This window comes from Suricata suricatta, chromosome 14 (assembly GCF_006229205.1).
Source record: "Suricata suricatta isolate VVHF042 chromosome 14, meerkat_22Aug2017_6uvM2_HiC, whole genome shotgun sequence".
Classification (NCBI taxonomy): Eukaryota; Metazoa; Chordata; class Mammalia; order Carnivora; family Herpestidae; genus Suricata; species Suricata suricatta.
The window spans coordinates 72301867-72314608 of record NC_043713.1 but is presented as its reverse complement, the minus strand read 5'-3'; the positions used below and the strand labels follow the sequence as shown (position 1 = coordinate 72314608).

The 12742-nt window shown below is 50.6% G+C and overlaps 1 protein-coding gene across 13 annotated transcripts in view; it reads left to right on the top strand.

Annotated features, from left to right (window-relative positions):
* Positions 1 to 12742, top strand: part of ACACB (acetyl-CoA carboxylase beta) — a 125155-nt gene that overhangs the window by 63808 nt on the left and 48605 nt on the right. For 12 of the 13 annotated variants that reach the window (XR_003902362.1, XM_029921370.1, XM_029921374.1 and 9 more), the window contains 6 exons: positions 2803 to 2948; positions 4133 to 4307; positions 5974 to 6108; positions 7370 to 7516; positions 9120 to 9308; positions 11344 to 11444. Coding sequence is in view for 12 of the 13 variants with exons in the window: in XM_029921370.1 (XP_029777230.1) it covers positions 2803 to 2948; positions 4133 to 4307; positions 5974 to 6108; positions 7370 to 7516; positions 9120 to 9308; positions 11344 to 11444 (893 nt within the window). In the remaining variant the exon portion in view is untranslated. The remainder of the gene's footprint in view (positions 1 to 2802; positions 2949 to 4132; positions 4308 to 5973; positions 6109 to 7369; positions 7517 to 9119; positions 9309 to 11343; positions 11445 to 12742) is intronic. The other variant, XM_029921373.1, reaches the window with a different exon arrangement.

The following is a 12742-nucleotide window of genomic DNA, read 5'->3' as shown; positions in this document are numbered from 1 at the left end:
AGCCCCTGGGTGTGTCGGATGTCTCCAACACTCTGGCGGCTGGTGGGAGTTTTATTTCTCCAGTGAGCCATGCCCTGAGTGGACTTGCTCATGCTTGGGTCCCAGGACGCCCCAGGCAGCCCTGTGACCTTGAAACCTAAGCCCTTTGGGTTTCAGAATGCGCAGGGTTGAGGCACAAGGTACAACGGAGCATGTGGTAGTGTCCTGGGGCCTCAGGAACAAAGTACTGTAGCTGGTGGTCTCAGACAACAGAAATGTTTCGTCTCACAGTCTGGAGGCCAGAATCCAAAATCAAGGTACCAGCTGAGCCCTGGTCTCTTTGAAATCTCCAGGAAAGAGTCAGCTTCGTGCTTTCCTAGTCTCTGGTGGTTGTGGGTTGGTGTTCCCTGGTCTACAGACTGTCAGTCCGATCTATGCCCCTGGCTTCATAGGGCCGCCTTGTGCGCGCGCGCGCGCGCGTGTGTGTGTGTGTGTGTGTGTGTGTGTGTGTGTGTGTTCACATTGTCCTCCTTCTGTGTGTCTCTGTGCTGGGTCTCAGAACAACACCAGTCAGATGGCATTTAGGGCCCACCCTCCTCTGGTATGACCTCTTCCAACTAAATTTTTTTTTAATGTTTTATTTATTTTTGAGACAGAGACAGAACATGAGCCAGGGAGGGGCAGAGAGAGAGGGAGTCAAAGAATCGGAAGCAGGCTGAGCCGTCCGCACATGGCACTCAAACCCATGAACATGAGATCATGACCTGAGCTGAAGTCAGACACTTAACCGACTGAGCCACCCAGGCGCCCCTGACCTCTTCCAACTAATTACACCTGCAAAGACACTATTTCCAGAGAAGGTTCACATTGTGAGGTGCAGAAAGGACATGAATCTGGGGGGATGATATCCAGTCCAGTCCAGAGCATGAGCAGGACCTGTGCTGAGCTGGCATAGTGTGTGGGTCTGTTTCCAAGGGGCTGGGGAGGCCAGCTCTGTCCCGCGTCTCTGCACCGAAGGTCAGTGTGTGGCTTGTTGGTCTCTCCCTGGCCCACCTTGGGCTTTCCTGGAGGTCACTTGGGGTTGCTGTCCCTTCACAAGTATCCAGTTACCCTTCCTGGGGCACCTGAGGTCAGTGCAGCAGAGAATATCAGAGAATCTCTGAGATGTGTGGTCACAGGGTCAGGCCCCGGGTCTGAGTCTGAACTGCGGGGCCAAAGTGTCCCCCAGGAGCTAAGGCCTCCTTAGGGAGGGAAAAGATAACAGAACTTGAGTCTGCAGAGACAGAATTCTTATCTTCTGTTACTTTATTTTTAAGATCACTGAGCACATTACACTTCCAACGGATTTTCTGATTCCGTTCAGCCAAACGAGCCTATTAGTCATGGGGGCGTGTTTTATAAAACCACTTCCCTTTACCCCTCCATACTTCTTGGCTCTTCTGGGGGCCCTGGTTCCCCCAGCGTGATTTTTAAATATGTCACACGCTTACTGTATAAAAGTAAAAACTGTCAACCAAGCACAAAACATGAAAAGAGTAAACCTGGCAGGTGCTGACTCTGGGAGGCGAGCCCTATTAACATTCTAGCAAATCTCTTTAAAAAATTTTTCTCCCTTATGCATGGATTTTGCAAAGTTGAGGTCATGGTGCAAATGTTTTACTGCTTTGATATTATTATGGCATAAAGTTTTCCCATGTTAGTAATAAGTGTTCTTAATATCAGTTTGGCATCTCTAGTACTGTCCAGTAGGACTTTGCAGAGGAATGGAGATGTTTTGTATCTGTGCTGTGCCCTGTATGGGGCTGCCTGTACCTACTACATGCTGAGGAACTAAATTTTACATTAAAAAAATATATATATATTATTGAGAGACAGAGAGAGACAGAGCATGAGCAGGGAGGGGCAGAGAGAGAGGGAGACACAGAATCCGAAGCAGGCTCCAGGCTCTGAGCTAGCTGTCAGCACAGAGCCCGATGCGGGGCTGGAACTCACGAACCGTGAGATCATGACCTGAGCCGAAGCCGGACGCTCAACCGACTGAGCCACCCAGGCGCCCCTACATTTTACATTTTTAAAAGTTAACTTACATGTAAACAGCCAGCCTAGCTGTGGGGCTGCCGTATTTGACAGTGCAGGTCTAGAGCATTCCATTGCAAGGTTGTTAGATGACTAGTTTCTCTGTCCTGTTGCCATGGGTGGCATAGCCATTAACATTTCTATACTTCTTAATACCTGTTGTCTCGACATGAATATTTTACAGGTCAAGGGCTCCTTAGGGTGTTTTGTTTTCTGAGGGGGAGCACCCACATTGACCCAAGGGCTAGAATGTCCGATTGAAGTGTAGAGCGGAGGCTGGGGCCTGGCCACCTGTGTCTTTCTTGAGTGTCCCAGATGTCTGCTGTGTCCCTGGCAGAGCCGGGTCTGAGGGGGATGGAGTCCTGGCCACTGGTGGAGTCTCAGGGCTGCCTCAGCCCTGGCGAGAGCCCCACCCATCTTTTTGCTACTCAGGGTGGCCCTGCTTGAAGGCTGATGTTTGGAGACAGGAAATAGAAGGGCAAGAGACTGGTGGGGCGGGGCCAGGCTGGAAGTACGCCAGCAGCCAGTGGCCATCAGCCTACCCGTGGGACAGGTGTGGCACACTGATGCAGGTTCTCTGCCGCGCTGGCAGCGGCTCCCTTAGGGCGATCGAGGGCCGAGACTGGAGAGGTTAGAGATGTCCACCGTGGCACTCCCACCATGGCGCGAGCCCTTGCTGGTGGTGCTCGGGCTCCCAGGGACCAGCAGGCCTCCTGAATCCAGGCAGAGACACGGCTGTCCCTACAGGTGGCCCGGCAGTCTCTGACCATGTTCGTCCTCATCATGAACGGCTGTCACATCGAGATCGACGCCCACCGGCTGAATGACGGTGGACTGCTGCTGTCCTACAGTGGGAACAGCTATACGACCTACATGAAGGAAGAGGTGGACAGGTACGTGGCAGGGGCGTGGGCGGCGTGCACACAGAGCCGCTCTTTCTCTCTCGGGTTGAAAATCTAAAGCCAGCTGTGTGCAGCCCCAGGGTCTTTGATAAAGTACCTCTTCCAGTAAATTCCGGGGCCCCCGGAGGGGTTAATCTCTTGGCTGGAAATCCGCAAAACTGGCAAACATTTTGGGAGAGGCTCCCAGAAGGCCCGTTGCTAATAACATAGGGGTTTTGGAGCCAGATGGGACGTGACTCCCAGCTCCATGGCCTGCGAAGTGTGTGACGGCGTGTTGGTGACCCCTTGTGTGAGCTGCGGTGCCCACATTGGTCTGAGCACAGGCTTGGAGGAGAAGCAGCCGTCCAGTGAGGGCAGCCACTACTCAGACCAGGCACGGAGTGAGGTGCTGGGATAAGGCCGTGGTCATGATCTGTGGAGCCCATTGGCGAATGTGACACATTCAACAAGCAGAAGTGGCAGGAAAGGTCACTGTGCACCTGAGTAGGTGAAATCCAGGAAACCCTGGAGGCATATAGCATGGGACCATCACAAGACAGACCCAGAGACCCTCTTATTCCATCTAACCACACTGAGCTCCTACAATGAGATGCAGACTGGCCCGATGAGCAGGCAGTACAGACCCCCTCGCTCCTTCCAGCCAAGGAGAGTCAGGCCCAATGCCTGCAAAAGTTGTACTCAGAGAGCTGATCTCTCCTCGGTCTTTGAAGGTTTGGAGGAAGGCAGACTAGATTCACTCCAGCCAGAGCACTATTTTATTACCTCTTTTAAAGCCATGATCTGTCTGCCAAGAATATTCAAGATTGTTATAGGCTCTACCCAGGGACATACTCTCCCCAGTTCAGTATTAAGGTGAAGACTAGCATCGGTAAATATTTATCGAATAATATTGTTGCTTTCTCTGTGCCTGTTAGAATTATATCTGTAAAATGGACTCGTTTTCATCCAGAAAAGGGTCATACCTTTTGCTCACCCAATTCATTCCCTGTTATCTCTGCTGTAACTGTCAAAGGCTAGCGTTTGGGAAAGTTGGAGTCCAACAGACTGTGTACATGGTAATGCTCACGGCCGACTTTAGGAAGGAAGAACTATTGTCAAAGGCCTGACTTGGGCATGCTGGGCTGATGGTCCCCCCCCCCCCCCCCCCCGGTCTACCTGCTCCATCTCTCTCCCAGGTACCGTGTTACCATCGGCAACAAGACCTGTGTGTTTGAGAAGGAGAACGATCCCACGGTCCTGAGATCCCCTTCGGCTGGGAAGCTAATACAATACACTGTGGAGGATGGGGGCCACGTGGAGGCTGGGAACGGCTATGCGGAGATAGAAGTGAGCACAGAGCAGGCTCCTAGGGTGAGGCTGCAGCCAGACTACCCCTCCCCTTGCTCCCCAGGGAGGGCCGTCTGCCATCATCGGGTCCGCAGGTCTGTGCCTCTTCCCGCCACCATCCACTGATTCCTCAGAGAGCCAGTGTGTGGGGTTCAGCCCAAATTCTCTGTGCTATTCAAAGGGAAAACCTCAAAAATGTAGACTCTGCAGGAACCAGTGAGACCTGATTTTTTTAAAGTTCATTTTTACTTATTTTGAGAGAGAGAGAACAAATGGGAGAGGGACAGAGAGAGAGGGAGAGGATCCCAAGCAGGCTCCGTGCTGCCAGCACAGAGCCCGATGTGGGGACCGAACTCAAAAACTGTGAGATCATGACCTGAGCTAAAGTCAAAAGTCAGACGTTTAATTGACTGAGCCACCCAGGTGCCCCAAGAACCGATTAATAATGGTGACGGCAATGATTTAAAAAGCCATAAGCCAACACTTATAAAATGCTTGCCATGTGGAAGGTGCTATTGTAGGCATTTTACTTGTCTTTACCTTCTGTAATCCTTCTGGTGATCCTAGGAGATGGGCACAAAGGATTTCCATTATACACATGAAGAAACGGGCCCAGGCAGGGTAAGGAACTCACTCAAGGTCACACAGAGCTAGCTAGGGTTTACACCTGGCCTCCATTCCACACTGCCAAAGTAAATGATAATGATAATGGCAATGGAAGTGTGGCAGCTGTAGGAAGTGACACCGGCTCATCTCCTACCACATGGCAGGCCCCTTTTCTTGAGTCATCCTTGTAAGAGCCCTCTGAGGCGAGACTGCCATTGTTCCCCATTTTACAGTTGGGGAAAGTGAGGCTCAGAGAGGCAAGGCACCTGCTGGTGATCACAGAGTGATCACCCGAGCCCCATTCTGTCTTGGGTGCCCAGGCTGAGCCGCTGACCTAAAGGATCACAGTGCTGTCTACAGCCCACGCCATGGTAGCAAAACTCAACTGTGTCTGTGATTGCAGACTGTCAGGCCAGTTAAAGGGGCTGGTGACCATACTTCATGCCACCAAGTGCACCCCTGAGGGTTTTCTCGCTGCCTTTAAGGAAGGAGCCTGTCACAAAATGCACCGTGCTTTCAGAATACCTCTGTTAATCACCCCCACATAATAAAAGAGAGGCTTTACTTCACAAATAAAGATCAGCTTCTGGGGGTGCCTGGGTGGCTCAGTTGGTTAAGCGTCGGACTCTTGATTTTGGCTCCCGTCATGATCTCATAGTTCGTGGGTTTAAGCCCCACATCGGGCTCTGCGCTGACAGTGTGGAGCCTGCTTAGGATTCTCTTTCTCTCCCTCTCTCTGCTCCTTCCTTGTGCTCTCTCTTAAAAGTAAGTAAATATACTTAAAAAAAAAAAAGTTAAAAAAAAAAAAAAGATCAGTTTCCATGCCTGTAAAAAGGGCACGATGAATGCCTCCCTTCCCAACTGGCTTTGCAGATGAAGATCCTTCACGAACAGCACAGAGCCTGGCGCAAGGCAGGCTTCTGGCAAATGCTCGTTTCCCCCACTCTTCACACAGGAACTCTGCTCAGAGAGTCGATCTCTTTAAACGACCAAGTACCTGCTCCGGATACCAGTTCTGGGTGCCTCTGGCTGTCACACAGCCAGTCCTGGTGGGTCCATTGTCTTTCTTCCTCCTGCAAAACAGGTGATGAAGATGATCCTGACCCTGAACGTGCAGGAAGGTGGCCACGTGAAGTACGTCAAGCGTCCGGGGACCGCGTTGGAAGCAGGCTGCGTGGTGGCCCGGCTGGAGCTCGATGACCCTTCCAAAGTGCAGCTGGTATGTCGCACCACAGCACCACCGGCCTGGCCGGCTCTGCCCATTCAGGGAACTGAGCTGGCTAAGACTCGGGGCTCATCCTGCCCCCGTGGGCCCCCCTGCAGTGGCACGGTGGGCACAGAAACCTGCCTGCTCTTGCTTCTACCCTCCCAGCAGCCCTCCATCCCGCTAGTCAAACTCAGCTTCTTCTGATAACCCACAGGACCTCAATGGAATTGTCCCCTCTTGGTTTTCCTTCCCCCCACTTTATTCTCTGGCTTCATCTACTTTTCTTTTCCCTCTCTCATCGAACATGCCAGAATCTTCCACTTGGGTCCTGCTCCCTCTGCCCAGAAGAACCTTCCCCCAGACATTTTCAGGGCTCACCCTCTTACCGCTTGTAAACATTTCCCCAAGCGTCATCCATCTGTACCCCTCTCCCCACCCCCACTCCCGCAGTGAGGCCTTTCTGGACTACCTTTTAGTATTTTGTAATAGATTTTTTTAGTTTTGTAGTTACAGAAAATTTTGAAAGACAGTACAGAGAGTTTCTCTATACCTTGCACCCAGTTTTCCTGTTGTGACCATCTTACATTAGTGTCACTCAGCTCCAAAATCAGACCATGGAGAAGGAAACCGTCTGGTTGATCCTCAAAGGGCGAGCGGAGCCCACAGGGGCGGGCAGTGGAGGGGGCAGGAAGCTGGGGGTTCCAGGCCAGCAGAACCGCACGTCCCAAACCTCCTGGGTCCCTGGGCTACGTTTGTGCAAGGAATGAATACATGAATGGGCAGGCGAGGTCAGGGTGGATCCTTGGGTGAGCTTGTTTTTTTTGGTTCTCTAAGGCTCAGTGTTTACGATTTACAGAAAGCTGGGACATTTGCATGTGAGTTTCATTAAGTTTTCATCCTGCTGGGTGTTCATCTCTGGGATTCGATAAAGACTGAAAATAAATAGGGAAACTAGGGAGCTCATCATGATTAGAAAGCAGAGCAAAACAGAAGACTCCAATCTCCTCCAGAATCACGGGGGCACCTAACAATGGACTGCGGCATTCGCGATGGTGGGTGGGGGTTTAGGAAACCAGCATCCGGGTGTGAATGAGCAATTTTGACTCTCCAGTATGATGCCTCCTGGGATTTTTTTTTTTTTTTTTGCTCTTTCTTCCTCAGGCTTCATCCTAATTATATTGTGTATTGGTAGATCTACCTCACCCTTCGTTTTATCTTGGCTCACTTGGGAGGCAAGTGTCCTTGACCTCTGGTTCTTGCTGTATCTCCTCAGGCCAAGCCATTTACGGGAGAGCTTCCTCCCCAGCAAACTCTGCCCATCGTCGGAGAGAAACTGCACCAGGTTTTCCACAACGTCCTGGAGAACCTGATCAACGTCATGAATGGCTACTGTCTGCCGGAGCCTATTTTTAGCACGAAGGTAAGTCGGGTGCGAAGGGTAGGTATGTATCCTGCGTGTGTGTGCAGGTCCGTGTGAAGAGCCAGAAGCGTTTATTCCATGAGATCTGAGGTCTTTACGGAAGGAAGGCATGGACAAACGGCTGGTCCTCTGTTTTCACAAAGGACCTCTTCTCAGGAACGCCCTCAGTTTGGTTGTAAACATTGGTGGATGTTTCTCTTGGATTCTGCGCTGTTGTAAAAAGCTCCTGTGGGTTTTGTGGTTCTGCTCATTGCATCACGGGGAACGTTCGAGCAGCATGTTAAGAAAGGAGTCTGTGCAGGTCCCCTCTTTGAGAACGAGGAAGGCGCTTTGTTCAGAGACACACTTTGTTGTCCATCATTCCAGCGGCCCGTTGCCTGCTTCCTCTGTAGAGAAATAAGAAGTTTTCACAGGTGCAGCCTTCTGTCAAAGACCCATGATGCTAAATTCACCATCAGCAGTAATAGCATTGTGCCTCACATTGTATCTCAGAACAGCAAAACACGTTGGTGGTGATGGTGACAGTGACAGTGATGGTGGTGGTGGTGACGGTGGTGACGATGATGATGGTGGTGGTGGTGACGGTGACAATGATGGTGGTGGTGGTGATGGTGGTGACGATGATGATGGTGGTGGTGGTGACGGTGACAATGATGGTGGTGGTGGTGGTGATGGTGACGATGATGGTGGTGGTGGTGGTGACGGTGGTGACGGTGATGCCGGTGGTGACAGTGTGGTCATATTCATGGCCAACCCTTGTCTAGTATGTACTGTGTGCCACTGTAAGCACTGGAAATTTATTAAGTCATTTAATAATCCCAACCACCTAGGAAATTACTTCCACTTTACAGGTAGGGAAACTGAGGCCCAGAGAGGCTAAGAAACTTGTCCTGTTTCATCCATGAAAAAGATCAGCTTGGACTTGAACACAGACCCTCTGGCTTCAGGGTCCGTGCTCTTAACTCCCATGCCATGTTGCCTGATTGTGAGCGCTGTTGTTATACTTACTTAGTCTTTGCCCTTGCGTGTGTGTCTTCTTTCATTTCTAAACCGCCCAGCACCTGAGCATCAGCACTCTTACCTTCGCGGTCAGAGATCGTCACCATTTGTGCTGCTGGGACCTGGCGGCAGCGCAGCGGTTAAGAGTCCCTAGAACTTGATGGCGCCTGAGTTTGCTTCTCACTAGCTGGATGACTTCAGAAAACTCACTCAGCCTCTCTGTTTCATGTGTCTCATCTATAAAATGAGGATAATGATGATACCTATTTTGTAGGGTTATTTCTGAGGATTGAAAAAAGTTTTAGAGCAGCGTCTGGCCCCGAGCAAGTGTCCACAGGTGTTAACTCTTGACGTGACCTGTGTCATAGCCCCTCGCCATGCTGGCTGTCTGCGTGCATGGAGAGGGGCGTGCAGGGAAACAGAGAATTCACTCCCCTTGTGGCCAGGGGGCTGTTGCACTCAGGGCTATTCTCAAGGCTGCTGCATCAAGCTCTTTGGCCCTTCGAGTACAAGCCCTAGAGGGTGCGTGCCGGGTGCCTCGTGGGGAGGGGGGTCGCCCCTGCACCCGCAGGGCTTCAGGCTGATGCGGCGGTCCCTGCTTCAGCTGAAGGAGTGGGTGCAGAAGCTCATGGCCACCCTCCGGCACCCGTCGCTGCCGCTGCTGGAGCTGCAGGAAATCATGACCAGCGTGTCGGGCCGCATCCCTGCCCCCGTGGAGAAGTCGGTCCGCAGGGTGATGGCTCAGTATGCCAGCAACATCACATCGGTGCTCTGCCAGTTCCCCAGCCAGCAGGTATGCCCTGCCCCCTGCCCCACCGATGGTACCCCCCGGGTGCCACCAGGAACGCAGCTCCCAGTCACCGCGGCCTCTGATCGAGCACCCACGGTGTTGGGGGCTGAGAGTTTCCTTTTGAGCCCTTCTCTGCAGAACCCCACCACGATCTCCATGGCAACAGTTGTTTACATGAACACCCTTACGGGGCCTCCCTTCGTAGAACTCGGGTTCAGAAGTGAGAAGCTGGTACAAATGCAGGATTTTCCACACCCGACCTGGCTGAAATGGGCAGTTGTGGGTTTTTCTGGCGAGACTGTAGCTTTGAGTTTCTTCCTCTGGGGTTTGTATAGGCGATCATCTTGGGGCTATATGTATATGTAATGTTTTTACATAATGGAAAGCATTCCACGGTAGTATAAAATATCTCTAATAATTCTATGTTGGCCTGATATTTTTGCTTTTATCAAGTATTTTATTTTATTTTTTATGTATTTTATTTTGAGAGACAGAGAGCGGGCAGGGGAGGGGCAGAGAGAGAGAGAGAGACACACACACACACAGAATCTGAAGCAGGCTCCAGGCTCTGAGCTGTCAGCACAGAGCCCGATGTGGGGCTTGAACCCATGGACCGTGAGATCATGACCTGAGCCAAAGTCGGATGCTCAACTGACTGAGCCACCCAGGCGCCCCTATCAAGCATTTTAAAGGGAAATTTGCATTCGGAAGAACTTGCCCATGTCTGGTTGGAAGGGCTTCATGCCGTCATTGTTCCCCTCACCCACATGTTCGTGATTTGGGGAGCTGGAGGTCAGCCCCTCCAGAGGCTGGAATAGCGTTCTCCCACAAAAAGGCATCTAATATGGATTTATACTCAACAAAGGTGAGCCTGGAATGTGCTGAGTGAAAGAAGCCAGGCACCAAAGATAACCTGTTGCACGATTCCATCACCAGACAAATCCCTGGAGACGCAAAGTGGATTAACGGTTGCCAGGACAGGGGAGGGGCATCCAAACGTGTTTAAATGCTTATTGGGTTTCTTTCTGGGATGGTGAAAATGCTCTCAAATTAGAGAGTGGTAAATGGTGGCACAACTCTGAACAGACTGAGAAATGCTGAATTAGGTGCATATGGTAAAAGTGGGAGAGGGGCACCCGGGTGGCTCCGGTGGTTAAGTGTGTGACTTCAGCTCAGGTCATGATCTCACGGTCCGTGGGTTTGAACCCAGCATCGGGCTCTGTGCTGACGGGCTCAGAGCCTGGAGCCTGCTTTGTATACTGTGTGTGTCTCTCTCTCTGCCCCTCTCCCACTTGCACTCTGTTTCTCTCTCTCAAAAATAAATAAAACATTAAAAAAAAATTTTTTTTTAAGGTAGGGGAGATGGCTGGCTCAGTCCATAGAGCATCGGACTCTTGATCTCAGGGTCGTGAGTTCAAGCCCCACGTTGGGCATGGAGCCTCCTTAAAAAATTAATGAGGGGCACCTGGGTGGCTCAGTTGGTTAAGCGTCCGGCATTTTCCCTGGGGTTGGAGATTCCATTCCCTTTTCCCAGAGCACTCATATTTGTAGAGAGGAATAATACAGGATTGTTGTCATTTCTGAGCTCTTGAATTCCACAAGCAGTATTAAGAGGGACAAATAGCTGGTGGCCAAAGAGCTTTGGAGCTGACATTTTTGATTAAAAAAATTTTTTTTTAATATTTATTTTTGAGAGTGAGAGAGAGACAGAGCATGAGTGGGGGAGGGGCAGAGAGAGGAGGAGCCACAGCATTCCAAACAGGTTCCAGGCTCGGAGCTGTCATCACAGAGCCTGACGTAGGGCTGGAACCCACAAACTGTGTGAAGATGAATTCATGACATGTGAGATCATGACCTGAGCTGAAGTCAGATGCTCATTTGACTGAGCCACCGAGGCACCCCAAGAAATTTTTGATTTTTGAATGAGCCTTGAATGGGTCCACCATGGGAGCCCACGGTGGGTCCTTCCGGTGACTTCTGCGAGGTGACTGGATTGTATGGAAATGAGGGGTCAGACCTAACCTGTCTGCCCATCCAGATAGCCACTATCCTGGACTGCCACGCAGCCACCCTGCAGCGGAAGGCTGACCGGGAGGTCTTCTTCATGAACACCCAGAGCATCGTGCAGCTGGTCCAGAGGTGAGTCCTGGGCCCTTGATGGGGTGTGGCGGGCACACTGATTGTGAACTGCACCAACATGGCCCTCTGGGGCTCTCTTAAGCCAAGAGACAGCCCATGGGGTCCAGAGATCCTGATTTAAATCCTGGCATAGCTATTCCTAACCTGGAAACTCTGAACAAGACCCTTTTCTCCTGTGATCTCAGTTCGCCAGTTTGTAAAATAGGAATAAAGATGCTTCACACACAGGAAGTCATTCCGAGTTACAGGTGGATTAATGTTTGTAAAGGGCTGACACATAGCGCATACTTAGGGTAGCTTTGACTCTGTGACAATGGGATACAGTGGTTTTATTGGCTTTATAAGGACTATACTGATTATCGTTGTGGTTTGGAAATCATTGCAGAGGAGAATTGATGAAGATTGGTTTTTTTCTAATGTTTATTTTTGAGAGAGAGCATGCACAAGCAGGGGAGGGGCAGGGAGAGAGGGAGACACAGAATCTGAAGCAGGCTCCAGGCTCTGAGCTGTCAGCACAGAGCCCGATGCGGGGCTCGAATCCACGGACTGTGAGATCCTGACCTAAGCGGATGTCAGCCGCTTGCCTGGCGGAGCCCCAGGCACCCCAGGAATCTGTATTTTGACAGTTCCTGCTCTAATGACAGGAAGAACAGCCATGTTGTGTGAAAACGACCTCACAGGAAAGCTTTGCTTGTGAAAATAGAATCTGAGCATTTTTAAACTGGAGGAAATGGAGTCCATGCGTGTTTACCATGTGCCGGAAACTGTTGGAGGCACAGAGACATGGGACCCTAGGAGACTGCCCTTCTTTTCAGGGAGCTCCTGGGCTCATGGGGACGCAGACTGACCACACAGGATTGAGCTGACAAAGGGTGCTTTGCATGGATCTCCCATGAAAAGAGTTTCACGGCCAAGCGCTACGAGGGGAGACCCTCTCCAGAACATTTTGACCACTGACCTTAAACCCACCGTTTAGCTGTGGAGAAAATCACTAACCGATAAATTAGGTAAATTCCCTAGCAGGTTTCTCTGTGTTAAATATAAATATCAAAGCTCTGTTTTTTAAAAAATTTTATTTATTTTTTTTAGGCAATCTCTATACCCAATGTAGGGTTCACAACTCCGAGATCCAGAGTCATGTGCTCTACCAACTGAGCCAGCCAGGCACCCCTCAAAACTCTGTCTACATACACACACACACACACACACACACACACACACACACACATACATATGTATATATATGTGCATATATATATATATATATACATATTTTAAATCACATTTTATCAAATGTG